This window comes from Phaethon aethereus, assembly GCF_964289735.1.
Source record: "Phaethon aethereus genome assembly, chromosome: Z".
Lineage (NCBI taxonomy): Eukaryota > Metazoa > Chordata > Aves > Phaethontiformes > Phaethontidae > Phaethon > Phaethon aethereus.
In genome coordinates, this window is record NC_138577.1 from 24,162,843 (window position 1) to 24,183,179 (window position 20,337).

The 20,337-nt window shown below is 41.8% G+C and overlaps 1 protein-coding gene across 3 annotated transcripts in view; it reads left to right on the forward strand.

The window, feature by feature from the left end:
- Positions 1 to 3,074: 3,074 nt before the first annotated feature.
- KIF2A (kinesin family member 2A) overlaps positions 3,075 to 20,337 on the forward strand; it is a gene marked incomplete at its 3' end in the record, with an annotated part of 59,905 nt that continues 42,642 nt past the window's right edge. For all 3 annotated transcript variants that reach the window (XM_082013077.1, XM_082013078.1, XM_082013079.1), the window contains exon 1: positions 3,075 to 3,218. In XM_082013077.1, coding sequence (XP_081869203.1) covers positions 3,155 to 3,218 — 64 coding nt within the window. In that variant the 5' untranslated portion in view covers positions 3,075 to 3,154. The remainder of the gene's footprint in view (positions 3,219 to 20,337) is intronic.

Sequence of the window (20,337 nt, forward strand, 5' to 3'; positions counted from 1 at the left end):
ATGTATTGTTAACCAAACCTGTGAGACATCTATTTAGAACATTAGGTAAGAAAGACCTGGTACTCAGGAGTATAGTTTCAGATGCTTTTCCTTCAAAAAGAGCAACACTTGCTTAAAAAAAAAAACCAAAAAACCCAGAACCTATTAGAAATCTTTATTTGCATAAGAAAAATTTCTATAATATTTTACCATATTTAAAAAATATTTGCATTTATTTACTGCTTTTACTACTGCTGTTAAAATATTAATTATTACTGCTGTTCATTTTCTAGGCACACAGAAGTGATTTTCTGGTCATTGCTGACTTGCTCTATGAAAACCTCCATATGGGCTTTATGACAGTAACAAAAATCTCAGCTGTCACGGAGCATACGACAAAATAATAATCTTGGGTCTTATTTTCATGAGTCATCTTCAGATTTGTATTTAAAGTTTAGAACATTCTTAAATGATTTGCTGGACTGAGGCCAAAGTATTTAAAAGATTTTGGGATAAACTCCAGCTTGATATGTATTTAAGTTCTATTTTATTTTAGAGTAGCACCTGATTTTGTAAATACTTATGGTTGTGTATATGTTCTTAAGATACACCTTCTTTGCCTCAGTGGGATGATTTGTGTGTAAAAGTAATCATCTATTTCTGCAGCAACAGGAATGAAATAATTTTCCAGAAAATTAGATGTAATTTACCTCTCAAATTTTTCAGTTTAACCTTTATGGAATAGACAGAGCAAATAGTATGAAAAATAATTTATTGTTTCTTATGTAACTATTTCAGATGAGATTACTTTCAATTACTCTGCTTCTAATCTTAGCATATGGATGTTTTTATTTTTACATTACATAAAAACATCATAAAAAGTTTAATTAAGTTGATCAAAAATGTAACAGTTGAACAGAGACCAATCAATGGCTATCCAAGTCTGTCATAGTTACTTCTCCAAAACAAAGCTGAAGTATCAAAGTTATGTTTATGTGGTAGTATTTGTGTAAAAGGAATACTATAAAATGTCCAGTTCAAGCCATTGAAATGCTGTGGAATTATAGTGCATAGAAGAAACTTCTTTTTAAATTCAAAGTTAGTCCCTGCCCAATTCTTATGTAAGTCTAAAACATTTGTTGCAATTTGGTTTTATTTCAAAAACATCTATAGGTTACAAAGAGCATATCTTTAATTCTGTCATAATTAGAAGAGGCCTTCTTAATGGCATTGGACTCTTCATGGTATTACTTGCATTAGATCTTTTTCAAAGAGATATTTCTTCCTAGTGTTTTCTAAAAAGCCAGAGTGGTGGACATATCTTGATACCTGTAGTATTATAGACCCACCGTAACCATAGTAAGCAATGCCTTCCATGAATCATGTGGTTCAGACCTAAATTTCTCATGGAAAAAAAAAAGGTGGGCAAAGATAAGAGAGTAACAACCCCAACTGTCTCAGCCTGTCCTCACAGGAGAGATGTTCCATCCCTCTGATCATTTCTGTGGCCTCCTCTGGACCCGCTCCAACAGGTCCATGTCTTTCCCATGCTGAGGGCTCCACAGCTGGACACGGGACTCCGGGGGGGGGGTCTCAGCAGAGCATCGTAGAGGGGCAGAATCACCTCCCTCGACCTGCTGGCCACGCTGCTTTGGATGCAGCCCAGGATACCGCTGGCCTTTTGGGCTGTGAGCGCACATTGCCGGCTCATGTCCAGCTTTTCATCCACCAGGACACCCAAGTCCTTCTGCGCAGGGCTGCTCCTCTCTATGTACATATATATTTCAAGCCTGTAGGCATCGGGAGCCACCCTTTCTTGACTCTGGCTTGCCAGGTATCACACTGATTTCAGTACGAAACCAACAGTGGAGGTGAGGGCAAGACCTGGGGCAAGAAGGGTGACAGGCTGGGTGGGAGGGCGCAGCTCTGGAGGGGTGCGGTGTCAGGTGTCATTATGTATTACCCATTGATGCATGGATTGGGGGGTTATTTTTAGTAGACTGGCTTTGCTGGGGAAGAAGCAGCTATGTGTTTAGGGGTATTTATTGTGATGCCGCTCAAGGTGACCTGGAAGCTGTGCAGGAAGGACAATTTTAAAGCGGCGGTGGCTTCATCATGTCAGGAGCCGCCCTCGGAGGAGAAACCCAAGGGACAATATTTAACAAAGCGGCTTGCCTGAGGCACAGGAGTCATTATAGGGAAATGAGGAACACGAAGTGTGTTTTGGTTTTTTATTTAAGCTGTATAAAGGCATGTGGCAGTCATGAAGTGAAGACAGATGGATGCTGTTGACAGCGTGGCCTTCCTTGGACCAGAGCTGTTGGCAGGTTGGGGAGCATGAAGAACGCTTCTAAGCTGCTCTACTTGGCACACGGGAGCCATATGAGGAGACAGTAGGTAGATAAAGCTATTACATTAAAACTTCAGAGCAGCTCAGTCACCATCTGGTGCCAAAAAGACGGGCGTTTGTGTTTCTAAGTCGGGGACAGGTCCCAGCGGCAGAGGCTAGCACAGGCGGCCTGCGGCTGGGACCAGACTCTCCCGGCCGCGGCCCCGGCCCCGGAAGGGCGGGGAGGCAACAGGGCGGCCCAGGAGCGGGGCTTTGCCGCCGGGCACCCATTTTGAGCCAGCCCGGCCGAGGTGCCGCGAAGGGCGGCCGCGCGGGAACAGCTGCGGCGCCCCGGGGAAGAGAGGGGGGGGGCCAGCCGGGGCTCCCACAGGCCGCGGCGGGGGGACACCGGGTGCCCCCGCAGCTGGGATCCATCCGGCCCGCGAACGCCCTTCCGCCGAGGCAGAAGGAGGAAGAGGAGGAAGAGGAGGAAGAGGAGGAAGAGGAGGAAGAGGAGGAAGAGGAGGAAGAGGAGGAGGAAAAGGGGACGGCGGACGGTCGACGAAGGCCGCAGCAGCTCGCCTGCCCCAGCCTCCCCCGGCAGCCGGTCCCGCCGCGGCAGGCGCGCAGGCGCAGCACCGCCCAGCGCCCGTTGTATCCGGCCGGCGCCTTTTCTCTCTTCCCCCTCCTCCCTCTCCCTGTCCCTCCCTCCTCCCCTCCTCCCCTCCCTCCCAGAGCCGCCGCGGTCGGTGCCGCCGTTGCCGCCGCCGCTTGCTGTGCGCGCCCTCCCCGCCCCCTGTGCGCGCGGCCGGCAGCGCTCCGCTCTCCCGGCTGCCCCATGAAGCGATGGCAGCGGCCAACTTCGGCAAGATCCAGATAGGGATCTACGTGGAGATCAAGCGCAGCGATGGTCAGTGGGGCAGGGCCGGCGGCAGGGGCCGGCCTGGCGGAGCGGCCGCAGACCCTGGCCGGGCGCCGCCGCCTCCCCGGTGCGCGGCGCGGGAAGGGAGGTGGGGATGGGGCTGCGCGCGGGGCCCATTGTGTGCGCGGGGCCGGGGAGTGGCCGGGCCTGGCGCACGCTGCGGTTGTCAGGGGAGCGCTCGCGCTTGGCGGCGCAGGGCGGTTGCGCGGGGCGCGAGCGGCGGTGGCGGCCGCCGCCGGGGACGGGAAGGCTGCGGCAGGGCGGGGAGGCGGCGTGGAGAGGGGGCTGAGGCGTCGGAGGAGGGCGAGGGGTGAAGCGGGGATGGGGTGGGCTCGTGGGGGAGGGGAAAACGGGAGAGGTGTGAGGCGAGCGGTGAGACGTGCGGGGTTGCTGTGGGTGGGAGTGATGAGGGGGCCTGGGGGGAGAGGGGCGTGGGTGGGGAGGAGAGCCCGGGGAGGTTTTGGCAGGGAGGTGGGAGGGCCTTAGGGGAGGGGATGAGGTGATGGAGAGAGGAAAGGCCTCTACTGTAAAGAAATAACTTCTTGTTTGCTCTGGCATACGAGCCGTGCTCTGAAAAAAATGCCCTGACAGAAATGCCTTTGGACACTTCCATTACTTGGTGAAAAGCTTGATGTTATTATTTCAGATGTTCCTTACGATTAAAATGTAAGAAGAGTGCTTGCTGTTTATGCCCATGGGTTGTTATTTCGCGGTGGGGGATCCAGTGTTTCTCATCTTGCCCAGCATCTCCTGGCAGGAGGATGTACGGCACTGTCTAGAAATACACGTGAATAAAGGAGGCGTGTGTGTCAGGTTTAGGGTGCTAACTCTTCATATTTGTCCGGTAGGAGAGAACTGAAATGGGAAGTTCACTGGCTGAATCAGTGTCAGGTCACTTGTGACTTCAGCTCTTTAATTTGAGTGGGAATATGTCATCTGTTCTCAGCCTCTGTGAGGTCTGTGAAGCCTGCTAAACCGGGGTGGGGTTCTGCTGGGGTTTTCTGGAAAGTCTTTTTTTTTTTTTTTTTTTCTTTCCTCCAGGGTTCAGGAGCTTGCTAAAGAATAAGCAGATGTTTCTAAGGGAAGAAAGATCTGGAGGTCAAAGGCACTGAAGTTAGCATGGTTTTGTCATGAGGCAGGAACCAAGCAGCCGACAAGCTTTCTGCAGCTTGTCTTTCTTGTGTCCCATACTGTAGTTCAACCCTACAATAAAATAATGGTCGGTGTTGGCTGGACACTATATTATAGCTAACCCCTCAATTTGTGCTTAATGGCTTGTGTGTCATATGAAGAAGCTGATAGCTCTGGCAGTTATTTGCCTAACTCCTGCAGATCTCTGTCTGGGGTTTTAGAAAACCTCACTGAAGCAACTTGTAAATCTGTTTTCCTGAGTTCTGTGTGGACTTCTAATAAATGTTACTGTTTAGTTTGTATGCCTTTGGAAAATAAGGCAGGAGAATGCTTTGCTATCTTCCCCCCCGGCCCCCGCAGGGTTCTGCTCACTGTCAGAAGTGAGGACAGTAACTCTGGAATGTAGCAACACTCATTTTCAGTACCGTTCATCGTTTATGTGTGTTGCTATATCACTTACACATATGATGCAGCACATTAAGTATATTACATATGAGTAATATACTAGGGGGATACCTTCACAGCCGTTGCTCACACTATTTGGTCATTTGTGTTAACCTGGTCCTTCTGTGAGCAACCAGATTGCAGTGTCATAGCAGTTAGTGGGTCCTGGTTATTGTGAGTTTTGCTTGTTTTTCATTAGGACTGGAAGAGGAGATGCCCGATTCTGACTGAGGCCACTGCAGCTTTGTGTTTTTCTCTTCCCATTAAACTGTGGGAGAAACTGTCCTAGGTATGTGGAGGGAAGTATTTTGAGAAAGGTATCCAAGGACAGCCAACACAATCTAGTGTTACCTCTCAGAAGGTATGTTTCCAACCTGAGCTGTGGTTGCACAGGCAATCGAAATTGACCTAGCTGCTTCTAACAAGGGGAAGGTCTTGCTGCCTGTGCCTCTGTCAACTGTGTTGTTCCTACAAACACTCTCTCCCATCCAGTGTGGCTAATGATTTTTTTTTCCTTCTGATTTGATTTGATGATTTGATTCACTAAGCACAAGTAGAAAACTTGGATGTGCTGGTTTTCCACACGACTAGTGGGTTCTAGTTGCTCACAGAGGGATCTGTGACCCCAGCAGTATTGGTGTGGAGGAAATGCATGGCCAGGATGAAGTGGAAGTCCTCAAAGATGATCTTGTTCGGTAACAGGGAGCTACCCGGATCTGCCCTACCCAGAGCTGTATCCTAGGTAGAATCAGGGCTGTATGTCATACCTGGCTGAAAGCACAATTAAAGCTGTTTAAGAAACTTCTGGAGAAAGCAGTGTGTTGGTCTGGGCTTTTTCTTTTTACATGTTGTCTTGTCTGTAGGGAGTCCTTTTTTAAAACTAAGTATTATTTTGAGAGGTAGGTATAGTAGTTCTTTAAAATTTCCTTATTTGCTGAATCCAGAGAAGAATAAAGTTTTACTTTGTGAATGGGGTAATGTGAAAAAGTATGCATTTTTTTTTTCCCATCTGTCTACCAGTTATGTTAAACACTTTTCTGAATACAGAGTTTTATTAATTCCAGATAACTCAATTTTTTTTTAAATAAAAAGAAAACGTAACAGAAAAGCATTTTTTTGGTGAAACATCAATGTTAGACGTCATACTTGTCACTACAACAAAATTGCAAAGACATGCAAAACACAATAAATGTGAGAATGAGTCCAGAACATTCTGGAAAGAAAAGTTACGTATTCTGTCATTTTGACAAGTTCTAATTAGGCTTAAGCATTTCATTGGAGATTTCTTACAGAACTGAATAGAAAATAGATGTTGTACAAATGAAAGCCATTGTTAGAAATCATGGCCAAAAACACATGAAAACCAGTATTTGGATAAACCCCAACATTTTCAAGGTCTGATGCTACAGAGCTGCTTGCTGTGTATCTGTTTTTTCTCAGTGGGTAAACATTGGTATAAATGTTGTCTAGAATTGCAGATAATATTTCCAGTTACAATTGGAATAACTAGTTATGTTCATGTAACATGAGAATGCACTAAGTGGTCAGCTTGGTTCAGCTTTTTATAATAATTTCTGATACTGAAACTTACCACTTATTTCAGTATAAGTCAGGTATGTTGCTTGAAATATGCCTGGGTAATCTATCTTAGAAATGGGAAAGAATGCCTTCATTTTAGGTTGCGAATTGTTAAGGATGGACTGCATTTCCAGTCTTGAAAAATGTGTCTTATCACAGGGAAGCTTAGGGAAGTGGGGAGGGAGCCAGAAGGAACCCATGAGTCCTGCTGTAACGCTCCTGACCAGAAGATCGTCCTTGTTGAGGTCTAAATACAGGCATTTTGTCTGTTGGTGAATTCCTTGTATTCAAATACTCATAGCCCACCGCTTTACGTGTGAACTTGCACCTCTATCTGCACTTCACTTCTTGTGCATTATCTCGTTAATGATGACAAAGACCTATATAACTACTTGGAGAAAGAATGTCTCACTTTTTTCCCCCCCATAAATTCAGTCTTTTGCTGAAACAGGGTAAATCTCTCATGTGCTTCCGCCCTTTAGTAGGCTGATCGATGTTTTACGTTTTCTGTCCAACTGTGTTGTGTCCTTTTCCTCCTCAGGCCGTTCTTATTCTGTCTGTCTTTACAGATCTGAAATACTACCTAGAAAGACAGAGAAATTAATTATATATTTGCTCATTTTGAGGCCTGGGCATGGGGGAAATACAATCCTGGTCTCACTGTGTCAGAAATAATATAACAGGCATGAGGAGAAGGGACATTCTTGTGGTTGGAAGAGTGACTGAAGATTTGATTGAACTTCCAGGAAAGGGAAAATGCTGAATTTTTAGGGATTAACCATCAAATATGTAAAAAAGAAAGATCATGAGTTTGTGCCCATTTTTTCATAATATAAGAACAGGAGAGCTGTCAGTGTTTGAAGGAGAAAACTTAAAACTGATAAAGGAGAATAGACTAGGAGCTTGTTACCAGTGGAGTTGGAGGCTAGAAGCATAGCAGAATTTTGAGAAGGATGGTAGGAATGTCCAGTTTTACACTAAAAATTAGAAGAATACACCAACAACTGTAAAAGGTAGTTTTTGTTCTTCCTGAGTTTGTAGTGTAAATAACCTCTAACTGACGGGAGGTAGGAAGAAATCTTGCCTCTGGCTGTGTTGTTTTTAATTGCCTACTTAAGAATTTTCTTCACTTGTCTCTGAAGCAGCTGAAACTGGTCACGGTCGAAGATAATCCATCTAGTCCAAAAACCCACGGGCAGCTCCTCTCTCCTTAGGCTTGCCAAAACATCATGATAACTGTTTCACCTTCAAACGCAAATCAGACTAAATTTTTGTAATGGTCAGGGCTGTAATTTTTTTCTTTAAAGCTCAACTTCTGTGAAATTGTCGTTTCTCAGAGTTGAGAGGTCCGTAGCATCCTCTGTCTTCTGCATAGTCCTGTGTGATGATCTTGATCTTTACGTATAACTCCCAAGAGCAACGAGGACTTTATAGCATGATGGAAGGTATAACGATGCTATAAAAATTGTGTTCAGGTTTGGATAGTCACCCTATTTACAAATTTTTGAGGATAGATTTAAATGGTAATGTGCTTTTACTCTTTCCTTTGGTGACATACATCTGATCCTTCCCTGTGATTAAGAATTTTTTGTTACCACATTTAAATCATTTGACTCAATTACTTAATCCCTGTGCAAGCCGTATGGACACAATGTGTCTTTGTCCTTCTATAGTGGCCAGATCACACACAGGGCTTCAACTCTGCTGTTGCTGGTCGAGCTAATGGGTCCAGCATTTAGGCTTACTGATGCGATGTAGGTTGTCATTTTGTTACATCTAGAGTTTCTGGGGATTGTATCTACAGAAGTCCTGACCAGGAGGGTATGTTAAGTTTTCTGTGTCCTTTTTGAAATCACTTTTTAAGTGTTCAGTTTTTGTAACGCAATAAGTAGGTTTTCACTGTAACTCACAGATTCTCAGATATTTATGTAGGCCTTCTGTATTTTGTATAAATAGCTTTTGAATGACAAGAGTTGAGTCCTAATCTTCAGAGAATCTTCTCAACTTTGTTCCATAAGTGTGTTTAATACAGCATTACATACCAGCAATAATGTCTTTAGAGCTCTATGTGGCTACAAAGGTTACACAGCTTGTATTTTTTCCCTTCTAGTCATGTTGTGGGGGAATCTATCCTTTCTTTCTGTTTGACGAGTAAAGTTACTGCTCTTTCCACCCACTTTCTATGACGGCCTGTTGACTGGGCCCAGTTTTACTTGTCTTTTTGTCTTACAGCTTTATGACCTGAAGACTTTGCTGTGCTGCTATGGCACCAAGCACGGCTTCCTACTTTGTGGAGGTGGGAAGAGATGATAAATCATTGGGAAGAGGTCATGCCTGACTGAAGAGTAATGTCATTGCAAAAGTATCTCTTTATGTTTGCTCTAGAAGATAAATTAGCCTTTTGAGTTCTTTTAATACATTCACTTACCGTAGGACAATGTAGAGAAATGAATATGAAGTATTTTTAAGGGGGAGCTCCTTTCCTGGAGCACAAAATGTGTAGCATATTTGTTGGCTTGAGCTGTAGAATGTACCACTGATTTTTTTTGTGCTTGAGGAATACGTAACAGAATGGAGTAAGTTCGCTTCATTTTTTTGTTCTTGTTTAAGTTCTTCCTTAGTAAATGTTTACTGTGTATATCATAACGTGTGATTTTTAAATTTTTTTTAAATTATTTTATTTTTTCCCCATACTATTGTTTTTTTGAGTTATCTTGTCTTCCTTACTGTACTGTATGACAGGACTTGGGATCAGGAAGAGAATGCTGTGGTCAGCTCATGGTGAACACTAAAATGTAGTATTCTCTACAGTTGTTCACAGTATGTTTAGTCCGTAGCGGAAAAGAATTCAATGACTTTTGATACATTAAAGATTTATGTTAACTTTTCACAGTTAAGTTAAATTTCTAATGTAGTACAAAAAGTAAGATACAAAAGTCCACAGTAAGGACTACCAAGCAGTCTTGGCTTTGTCCAGCAGTAAGAATGTGTAGTAAACAAGATATATGTTCAGGCAGGACAATGTTTGTAATTTGAAATTGAAGACTTTTTAAGAAGACATTGGCTTTTAATAGTCAATTTCTCATTATGTCTCGGCAGCACAGTTAAAATTATTTGGAAGCATAGATGTTTTCAGTGTGTATTTCTAAATGTAGGGTAGAAGGATTTTATGGAACTGTAATGGATTTTTTTATTACATCTGTTCATCTATTTCAAAAACACAAACAAGCTTTCAGGTGTATGAACGATTCTTTTTGCTTGCTTGAAATCTTGTGTAGGTTTTCCACTTTTCCTACTTCTGTCTTCTCGGAAGTCTTTTTATGGTTTTGGAGGGAATAGTTAAAGTTCCTTCTCATGTAATTTTTAAAAATTTGCTTGCAGCTGTGTATTCCAAACCTCCAGGTTTTACTGTGACTAGGTATTTGGATTTTTATTTAAACTGTTATCAATACTGAACTGAACAAAGACACTGAAACAAATGGTCCTAACTATATTGTTTGGGTCAATTTTTCTTGTGTTTTGGTAGAGATTTTTATACTTACGTAAGACTGTTAGACACTCATCATAATTAAGTTAGCTACAGTTAATTTTGACTGTTGGTGTGATTCCACAGCTGTTTAAGATGTTTAAGTCTGGCTGCTTTTGTCTGTCCACTGCATCCATGTTAGTTTTTAGTTAGATGTGTTGTAGGAAAGGGAGGGAGAGCAGAGAACTAAAACTGTGGTCATCCGGAAGGAGATTGTCTTAAACTGCTGTTAGCTATATCCTCAAACCTGTTCATATTGTGTATGTACAGGCATATATGCTGTTCCTTCTTTTTCTGTCTGGGAGGGTGTAGTGGTTCTCTGGGAGGGTGTTACAAAGAGGGTATTGCCATTTCCTTGTTAAAAAGTGTTCTGTGGAGTTAATTTTGCTCTCTTTGAATTTGGTCATTGCTAAATATGTAAAACTAGATTTTACATCTGTTAGACAAAATTTAATAAAGCTCTGTGAAAAATTACGTTGGAATTACCTTTCCTGGAAAAGAGAATGAATTTATCAGGCTTATGCTTATTATTTTTTTTAATGTGTGTAGTCCACTGAATCATTTACATGAGCAGAACACACCTAGAAGTCAACTCTATTTGACAACTCTACTATTACAGTCTAAATTCAGTTGTTTCATGTTGCCAGGAACCCAAGTTAATTTTAGAATTGCTTAGTTAACAAGAGTAGGTTCTTGAAGATAACTCCGTAAAACTGTGTGTTTAACCAAAACTTCAAGTGACATTTAAAAAAATGTGATTTATGAGTTAGATTTAGTAATTGACTTGATCATTTTTTTCCCTTTTTTTTTTTAAATAGAGTCTTGTTTAGCAGCACTGAGTTTCATCTTATTTGACTCTTGAGAAAGAAGCATGAGAGGTTTTGCTGCTTAAAGGCTTGGATGTGGTAGTAGAGCTTTTTTTTTTTGCTTTATTCAAATAATATGCTTTCAGTATGACTTATTGTTTTTACCTAGTGGCAGTTTTGGTTGCATCAGACATAAACTGCTTTTAAGTTTCTCAGAGTTGTAGTAGGAACAGTCTGCTGCATTCCTTGCCACTTCTGCAACACCGACACTGTAAAACTAATTGTCCAGTCCCAAGCACTAACAAAGTGACTTCAGATAACTTGCAGATAACAAAAAATCTTTTACTTCGGCTTCATTTTTATGAGTGGGTGGTCATGCTTTTCATGTAGGGGAATGGTGCTCACTTTCAAGTTATCAATAATCCACTGAAGCTTTGTCAACTGCAAGTTTGAGTTTCTCATGGCTCCCATTAGGCACTGAAAGCTCTTTGTAATCCCAGGCATCAAAGATGTGAATGTTTTCATCTCTTCTGTTACTTACAGGATAGTATGTTAAGAGTTGCCTTCAATGGATGAACACACTGAATGTGTGAGTGGAGGGAGGTGGAGTGTGGGCTTTGTCTCTTTAGAAGCAAGGTGCGTAACATACTTGTGCTCTTGCAGAGTTTGGCTCTAGAATTTCTGTTGCACAGTGCTGCACATTTTGCAGGCACTAAGAAGTGTTTCCTTCCCCTTGTAGCTGAACTACATATGGAGTTTGAGGTGTATTTCTGACCGATCTGTAAAAATGTTTGCTAGAGATGCAGGCATGCATAATGATGCAGTGATGAGGATCTCTGTCTCTAGGAAGAAGGCAGTGGAAATGAAATCAATTCGAAGAGCTGAATGCATACTTAGATTTTGGAATACTCCCAAGTTTCTCATTCAATTTTGGGTTATGTTTACATGTTCTTCTATACTTTTATGAATTGAACTTCCCAGTTCATTTTGACATTTCAGTAGGGTAGGAATTTAGGTGGTGATGGGTGAGGTGAATATAAATCACAACCTGATGATTTTTAAGTTACAATAAACTTTCATCAAACACTGACAAGAATTAAAGTATTACTTAAAGTTTTCTTGTTGGTTTGAGCTTTTAGAACCTTGATAAGATAAGGGAAAAATACAGGCTTTAAACTTGTATGAGAATAAAGGCTTCTGACTTCTAACCAGGAGCAACAGTTGGCAGCTCTGTAATAAACTAAGTAATGGTAAATATTCTTACTAAATAAATTATTGTAAAGTAAGGGAAATTAAAACAAAAACCCGAACAACAAGACACTATTTGACAGGGTGAATCATGAAAGGCAAATGGTACCATTTGAAAACACCTGTAGAAGGTTCTGGTAGAAAATTTCTGTGTGATGCAAGAAGCTATTGTTTCCATGCAGCTGCTGTGAGCTTCAGAGAAAGTAGAGAAAATCATGAGAAGGAGGGCTCTGCCATTTATTTAAGTAACAAACAAAATGAGAAAGGGGGAAGGGAGAAAGAAGAGTGGCCAAGTCATCTCAATCCTTTGGCAGAGGGTATTCACCACACTATTTGGATCCACCACAATCTTAAATCCTGTTGCTAAAAAAATTTCACCACTAAACCCCGATGCTGTTTGAAAGAGATACTTTACTGAAGCTATTTTTGGTCCTACATACCATAACTGTATTGAAATTTATACAGAGCACAAAGAACTTTGATCTGTGAAAGTATATAACAAAGTATGCTGGAGAAGAACTTTCAGAAGAAGTTCTAAAAGAGTTTAAAGAAGCTGCCTGCAAAATTGTCCTACAGGATTCCAAGGAACTGCTGACTAAATATGCAGAAAGATGTCAAATTATGTTCAGTTTTACAAAACTAAAAAAAAAATTATAAGACATTGAACTATTCCTGCAACTTGTTTACAAGTTGTCAACTCATAGGAAAGTTGTGAATGTCATTACCAGGAATTGAATGAAAACCTCCACTTACGCAGCGGCAGTAAAAGGAAAATGTGATAGAGGACAGAAAATACTATCATGGCATACATTAACATCTTCTTTTCATTTGGATAAAGTTTGCAGCTCTAGCTCTTGATTGCTTAATCTTCCTTAAATGTGAGGGCTAGACGGGGTTCATATGGGCCATGAAAGGGACCAGACAGTGTTGGAAAAACCTCACAGGAATTTTGAAAATGGATGGATTATTCTTGTTTTAGGTTGGGCTTTTTTTACACTTTGGAAGGGAGATTGCTATGTGAATATATGACAAAATGAAGATTACTTTATGAAAAGCAAATGAAAAGGTTTTTTCCCCTCTTTCTTTGTAAGACCTTTACTGAAATATGAGAATGTGATTTTTTTTTTTTAATTTTTTTTTTTTTTTTAAAGCTTATGAAGTGTTTCTACCTTTTTGGACATTCCTGCTTCTCCTTAAAGTATGCTTACCACGACCATAAGAAGTACCCCAGTGGATTAGACTGGTGGTTTGTCTAGCTGAACAGTGGTAGGAGAGGCCATTGAGGGAAAGCAGATCAGCTTTGCCGCTGTCTGCAGTCTTTGCCTTCCCCCAGTGTCTGGAATTATATCTGGGATATTAGAAGTACAAGTCTGCGTAGTCCTATTAAATATCCATTTATAGACCTATTGTCTGTGAATTTATTGAATACCTTTCTGACCCAGCTTACACTGTCTGCACCCACAACCTCGTGTAGAAGCAAGATGGAGAAGTTGCCTACTTGCTGCCTAGAATAGTACATTATTGCTTATATCTGCCTGAAACCACTGTGCCTTAAGAGACTGCTCCCAGCTTTAGTTGTTGCAGGATTTGGTGAATAGCACTTTCGACTCATTTTGTCCTTTATGGCTGTAAAGCGCAACCAAATCCACCCACAGTCTTTTCCTCAAAAGTGAGCAGTCTCACCCACCTTAATATCTTAATTCTCTTCAACTTCTTAGTTGTACTTCTCTTTACCTCCTCTAATTCCACTCATCTTTCTTAGGTGTGAAGGCTAGTGCCACAGTACTTGAGATGTGGGTGTACCAAAGTTTTATTTATAGTTTGAAAATAACAGTTGCTTTTATGTTCTACTGGCTTTTTTTGTTGTTGCAGCTGCATGTTGAGTCAATGTTTTTAGAAAACTCTGTTACCTTAAGGATCCCTTACTTGAGTTGTAACTTCTACTTTCAGCATTGTGTACCCAAAATGTAGATTATTTTTCTCTGGGTGCATTATATTTCTTTTGTCTATGTTGAAGCTCATCTGCCGCCTTTTTGTGTACTCCCTTGTAGGCCCTTTTGAAGTCATGGCATCTGAATACCTAAAACGCTGTCTTGGCAAAGGATCAGACCCCAAATTTAGTGTAATTCAGAGTGTAACCGAACACCAGGCTGGAAGCTGATGTATAAGTTTACAGATAATGTTTTGAAAGGCCTATATAATAAAAGAAAACAGTGCTTCACTTTCCTAGTCCCCTCCTTCATTAGCACTTGTTTGCATGTAATCTTCTTGAAGAGATTAAAGTATTTTATGGTTTGGACTGTTCTGACTGAATTTATGTTGCACCTCGCTCTAGTCTAGCGTCCTGGCACCGTGATCATTCTCATTGCACATGTGCTAGTTCACTTCCAGGCTCCCATCTGGAGTGAACCAGATGACCTGCCTCCTACAGCAAACCTAAACTTCCTTGACTGGTTCTTGAGAAGAGGCGTGAACTGCATCATTTTGGCTATCACTGCTTGGACAGTCCTTCTGCATTTTCATAAGCATCACACTTTCACATTCTTGTGCATGTCCCTGGGCATGCAGCACATGCTCCTGTTCATGCTCTAACAGCATCATAGTGGGAGGCTGCAATGCTGTTTTCTCTCTTGTGTAGGTCAAGGTGAATAACCATAAAAAAAAAAAAATCCAGAGGTCTTAGGGCTCTAATCCCCAAGGGACAGGAGGGGTGCACCTGTACAATTTTCACTTTGAAAGCAGCCTTGGAGCACACTAAATTCCTTTTGGATGAAATTTAGCTGGAGGGTACACTTCAGATATATACATGATGCGCTCCAGCAAGGGGTATTCAGTCTATGGCACTGGACTACCCCCCCACTCCCCTCCAAAACATGCAGTATGAATGTCTGGTCCCCAGCACCACCTGCTTTGCTCTGCGGATCTCTTCTGTTGCAGGATGCTACTTGCTACCATAGGCATAGCTGAAGGACCTGGGCTTGAGCACTAAGTGCTGTAGTTGCGAGCACCGTGCCATGAAAGGTGCTGTCCCAGGGCTGTTGCGGACATTAACCAAGCTGTACCAGTTGTCCTAGGGTTTCTGTCCATGGTGTGGTCAGCAAAAAAGGCACAGAGGTTATCTCCAGGACTTGAGTTTTTTCTAGTACAACCTAGTACTGCCTGCTGCTTGAGAATGAGAAGGCTGCTCATGGGTTATGCCGTGTCTTAATAAGAGCATGACACAATCTAACTTGACAGCAAGTGGTAGATCTTTGTAGGAGTTGCTTTCCCTCCCCAATCAGAAAAAAGAAAAACTGTTGTGGTACCTCAACGACAAAACCAACATAGCTGAATAGAAGGATTTTAGGTCATGGAGCAATTGGCCATCACATGAACATCAATTTCAGAAGTGATTGCAGCTCATCCTGCTTGATGTTGCACTGAAACAAGGGGAAAATTTACAAATCTAATCGAAGCATTGTAGGAACTTGCAGCGCCATGACTGAAAGTAGTAGCAAACAGTGAAGGACAGATGCTGAAGTGCTTCTAGTCTCTGTGTGCCAAACTAGTGTCCTAGAGGTAGAGCAGGTAGACACGGTGCTGAATCCCGGAGCTCAGCGCGGGGTGACCTGACCTGAGCTTGGCCTCACCGGAGCGTCGGCATGGGAGAGGCTTTGCGCAGCGTTACTGGTATCGACCCCATTTGAGGGTCAGCCGTAAGTTTCTCTGAATTTCAATAAAACGTTCCGTAGAGTATGAAAGATGATTCGGATGAAGTTTAATACAAGAATGATAGTATATTTATGACAGGTGATGATAACATACCTAATAATTTCTACTTAATAGTGTGCTTTCTGGGACCAGTGCTGGGACTGGCTGGCTGGTTTTTCCCATCCATTACTGTTATTCATTCCTGGTCGTAACACAGAAAGTAACGTTGTTCTCGGGGAACTTCATTACTATGCTAGAGTGGGAGTATCATCTCTGCGGAGATGTATATCATGCAGGAAGATTAGGAAGTATGGAATGAAACAACTGGGGTAAAACGTGGCACAAGTGTAAACGTGCTTTTGCTACAGATTGGGAGACCATAAACTGTAAATGACATGAGAAAAACCTTGATAGTCTAGTTAATCACAAAATGTGTGGACTTACCAGGGTAAACTGACAAGGGGAAAAGTGAGTGCAATTTCAGAATTACTGTTCTTTGTCAGTGAGTACTCCTGTGGAAAGCAGTCCTGTGGGATACTGCACCTCATCCGGGTTGACAGTGTTGGAGAAGGAGATACCCCTAAAAAGACTCAAACAGGTAGAGATAGGCCCACTGTTCTTGTACAGGTGTGTTTGCACAAGCTATAAAAGAAAGCACAGAGTACTAAATGACTGTGAACATGTGTAATCTGTACAAAATTTTGTATATGTTGACAGCAAGGTGCTAGTGCAGCTTTTTGGGGTGAAGAGCAGAGGCAGACCACTTAATAACAGTAAAGGTGAAATGTGTTCAGTTTATTGAAGGGTTTCTAGGGGGCTTATGGTAGTATATATTAGCTATGGTTGGACACGTGCTTCTTTCCAAATATCATCTTCTGTTGCCAAGTTATATGTAGAAAACTTATTTTCTCTTAAAAATGATGACTGGCATGGTACAGCTGAAGTAACTTGCTGGTAAATACCTACATATCAGTGCGTCTGTTGGCCATCGTGTTGTGATGCTTCTTTATGACTTGAGCCGCTTTAGAAACAAGTCTCCTCTCTTGCTCCGACTCTGACGCCTACAGAGGCAATAGGCAATATGTAGCTGTGGCTTCCGAATGCTACGGTGGTGAGATGCTCTTGGCAACCTTTTTTAAAGCCAGTGGGATGACTGCCATTGATTTCACTGGCAGTTGAAGCTTCTGAAAACTAATAAAGGGAAGACGTTTTAGGAGGAGCTCACTAACGTAAAATAATGCCCTTTGAAACATGCTTAAAGGAGTATTAGCTCCCCACCCCCAAAAGAAACTGGATCTGCCTTGAAAGGAAGTAGAAAAACTGAAGTGTTCCTCTAACTGGGGAAACCACAGGAAACTTGTTTTGAATGTAAAGGGAAATTTTAGAGATCAGCTTGCAGAATAAAAGGTCAGCAGAAAAACCCAGTGAATCACAATGTGAAAAGATTGGGGATTTGACAATTATTAGAGAAGGAAAACCCGTGACAGCGGCGCTGGGATGCAGCTGTAGGTAAGTGCTTTAGCGAAGGTGCATCAGCATCAGTCTGGACAGCTAACAAGTTCAGCTAGACTGAGCACGGCGAATTATAATTTAGTGGTTCGGAGTGGAGGGGTTTGTTGGTGTTGAATGCAAGGGGAGCCAAAAAGTCACTTGTGTCCTGTTTGCTGTTAATGTGCTGTTTGTGTTTTGAAGATCAGTATTATACATACTTCAGTGGCATGTCTATGTGTTGGGTTTTTTCCCCCTCCTCATTTTTTGGTGGGCTTGGTAAGATCTGTGAACTTTATTTTTCTAAAGTTCTTCGTTTGGTTGGTTTTTGCACAGAAATTAGATACATATATTAGATGGAGATTTTTCCGAGTTCGTTAGCTTTCTAGATAGGGGCAAGAGTAGATTAAGTTGGATTTTAATTCAAAGCTGAAATATACAGGCAGATGTGGGTAACTTCATTTGGGTAATATTAGCTTCCCCTCTCAAAGTCCCTGTCCGTTACATTGTAGAGGTCTACAGAGATCATAAAATGTGGTTGTAACATGCTTGTCATTTCAAGGACTTAAGTATTGCTGTGAGAATTTAGAGAATAAAACAAAATGAGTTGGTAGCTAGGGATCATTCACAAAAGTATTACAATATATCTTTAATTCAAATCATTATTATTTTTTTAAATATTTAAGAGCTAGCTTTAGAAATATGGCAGGTACTGTGTATTATTCAGTGACCCATCTGACAGTGTGGCAGCACTGTAACTCGGGTAGCAGACAAGACAATAAGGAAGGCTGGCAAAACCAAAATAAATCTATACGATTAAAACTAAAGCATAACTGTGGTAGATACAAAGAAAATAAAAGGCCACTTGTTTGTGGATAAATGCAACACTGAAACAAAACAAAATCAGACCTGTTTAGAGTTGTGGAGACAGAAACATCCGTCACTAGTAACTGCTGTTTTTTCCTTGGGGATTAGAGGCAGGACTGTCTGTGTAGCACAGGGAGGACCCTGGCAAGTGCTGATCACCTGAATAGGGACGTCGCCACGGTTGACATTGCTGGAGACACCAAGCCTGGAATTCTCTTCTTCTTTGGGATTTTTTCCTTGAAGTTTGGTATAGGCATTTTTTTGTGAGTAGAGGATTACTTTTCATCTCCCTGAGCTCTCTGGGAGCAGGAGAGCCCTTCTTCCAGAGTCACCGAGACTGGAGCCCATAGCACAGGAGACAATTTTTTGGACCATGGTAATTCTGGTAAATGCTGCTTCTGGATTTGCAGCCTCGTGTTTCTCCCAAATGTACATTGTATATGTAACTTGGGGTTTATTTTTAAAAGAGAGTGAAGAAAATTCTACTTTTCGCAGTTCCAGTTTTTGATGATCAAGTGGCAGAAGGTGAAGGCTAATCCTGTCCAGGTGTCTGCAGATGAGGTAACGTTCATGTTACTCCCTTATGAATGTGATTAGGAAAACCATGGCTATTTCAAAAATGCCTATTATAATCCTTTAAGAGTGGGTAGCTTCTCTTGCAGTGGTCATCCTCAGAAAGACTCTGTAGGAGATGTTAAGCTGTAGTATATTTTGCATTCATCTATGAAGCATCTGCTGTTGATGCACTTAGAAAAGCTAAGTGATCAGCTGATGGACCACTGCCTGAGCTAGTATAACACACTTGTGCTCCTAAAGAAGTGGCAAGTCCAGAGGATCTAACATAAGCTGTGAGTTTCCGTTGCTGCATGTTGGGTCCGTTAACATTACCATAGCCTGGTCCTGCTAAAAATAATTGCCTGGGTTTGAGCTGACAAGGCTTAAACAAATATATGATGGTCATAGCATAACGCTGCCGGGCAGGGTGCTGCTACTGTTTTTGTGGGAGAAATGAGAGGATCATAGTGGAAATTATGAATGTTTCTTCTCCGTAGCCTGATCCAGAGCCTGTGTGTAAATTTTTAATTATTACAACTCAAAGGTATCTCTAAGACTTCACAAAACTTTTGCATGAGATGTGCAAGTACAGTGTATTTTGGGGTGGGTGCACTTTAATTATGTAGAAGGGTGGAGAAGGCTGTGGTCTTCTTCCAGCTTTATTTCTTGAGTCACTTGAGAGAGCACAAAGGGGTTTGAGTCACATCAGCCAGTGCTGTAGCCCAGACTGTAATTTAGAAAACACCAACCCATATTTAACACTGATAACTTATGTTCCTGAAAAGTATTGGGAAGATGAAAAAGCCATGGTTTTAGTACTGTCATTGATCGCTCCTTCAAAGCTGTGGTGGTTTGGAGAAGTTTTGCAGGTAGAAAACCTTCAGTTTGCTTAGAGGTGAGGATCTAAGTACAGCTTGGTATTTGCTGTTGGTTGGCACTGCTACCTAGGTTGAGAGTTAGTTAAAACGTTTGATTTAGTCCCAGTTATTTGCCTTTGCTGCTGCTTCCTGAACCTTTTTCTGCACCAGTAGCTACCTTAAGAACTCTGACAGTGGAGGGGATTTGTGTGATATTTCTGCAGATGTTTGTGCTTCCTTTCTTCTGTTTGTCCTAGAAAGAGAGGGAATGGAGAATTGATGTTCTTCGCTTGTATTAATTAGGCTGAGAATATTGTAACATATGTTAATTTAAGGTAATTGTAAACTGTTAGCCTCACATAACGTTCGTGTTGTATTGCTGTATTTGCAGCAATATTTTCTGCGTGCTCTAGTCAGTAGGAGATAGGCCAGGTGCCACACAGTATATGACAGAACATATTTACACAACCAATAGCCTTTTCAAATAACTTCTCCATTAGTGTTGAACCCTATAGCAATGGAACTACTTCCCGGAAAAAGTTTTGCCTGTGCTGTGAATTCTAATTATGTGAGGAGAGGCACTAGAAATTAAAGAAATGCCGAGTGAAGAGTCGGTATATCAGCCCTGTGGCTCTGCTTTCTTCTTCTGGTTTTGGGATGTGTGTGAAGATAGACTTTCTTGAATCACTTGTTCTTTTTTCAGTTTGTCATAATGCACGTTTGTGTTTACATGGATATGTCTACATCTCAGATTTTGATACCAACTCCAGAAAATGCACCAGAAATCAAGGACGTTGCCGTCAACCACTCTCTGCAGATTGATTTGGCTCTTACACTTTAGCATTTGCAGCTTTGTCATGCTTTATATGCTAGACGAGGTTTATGCCCAGCCTAATTGGTTGCTGGCATTCCTGAAT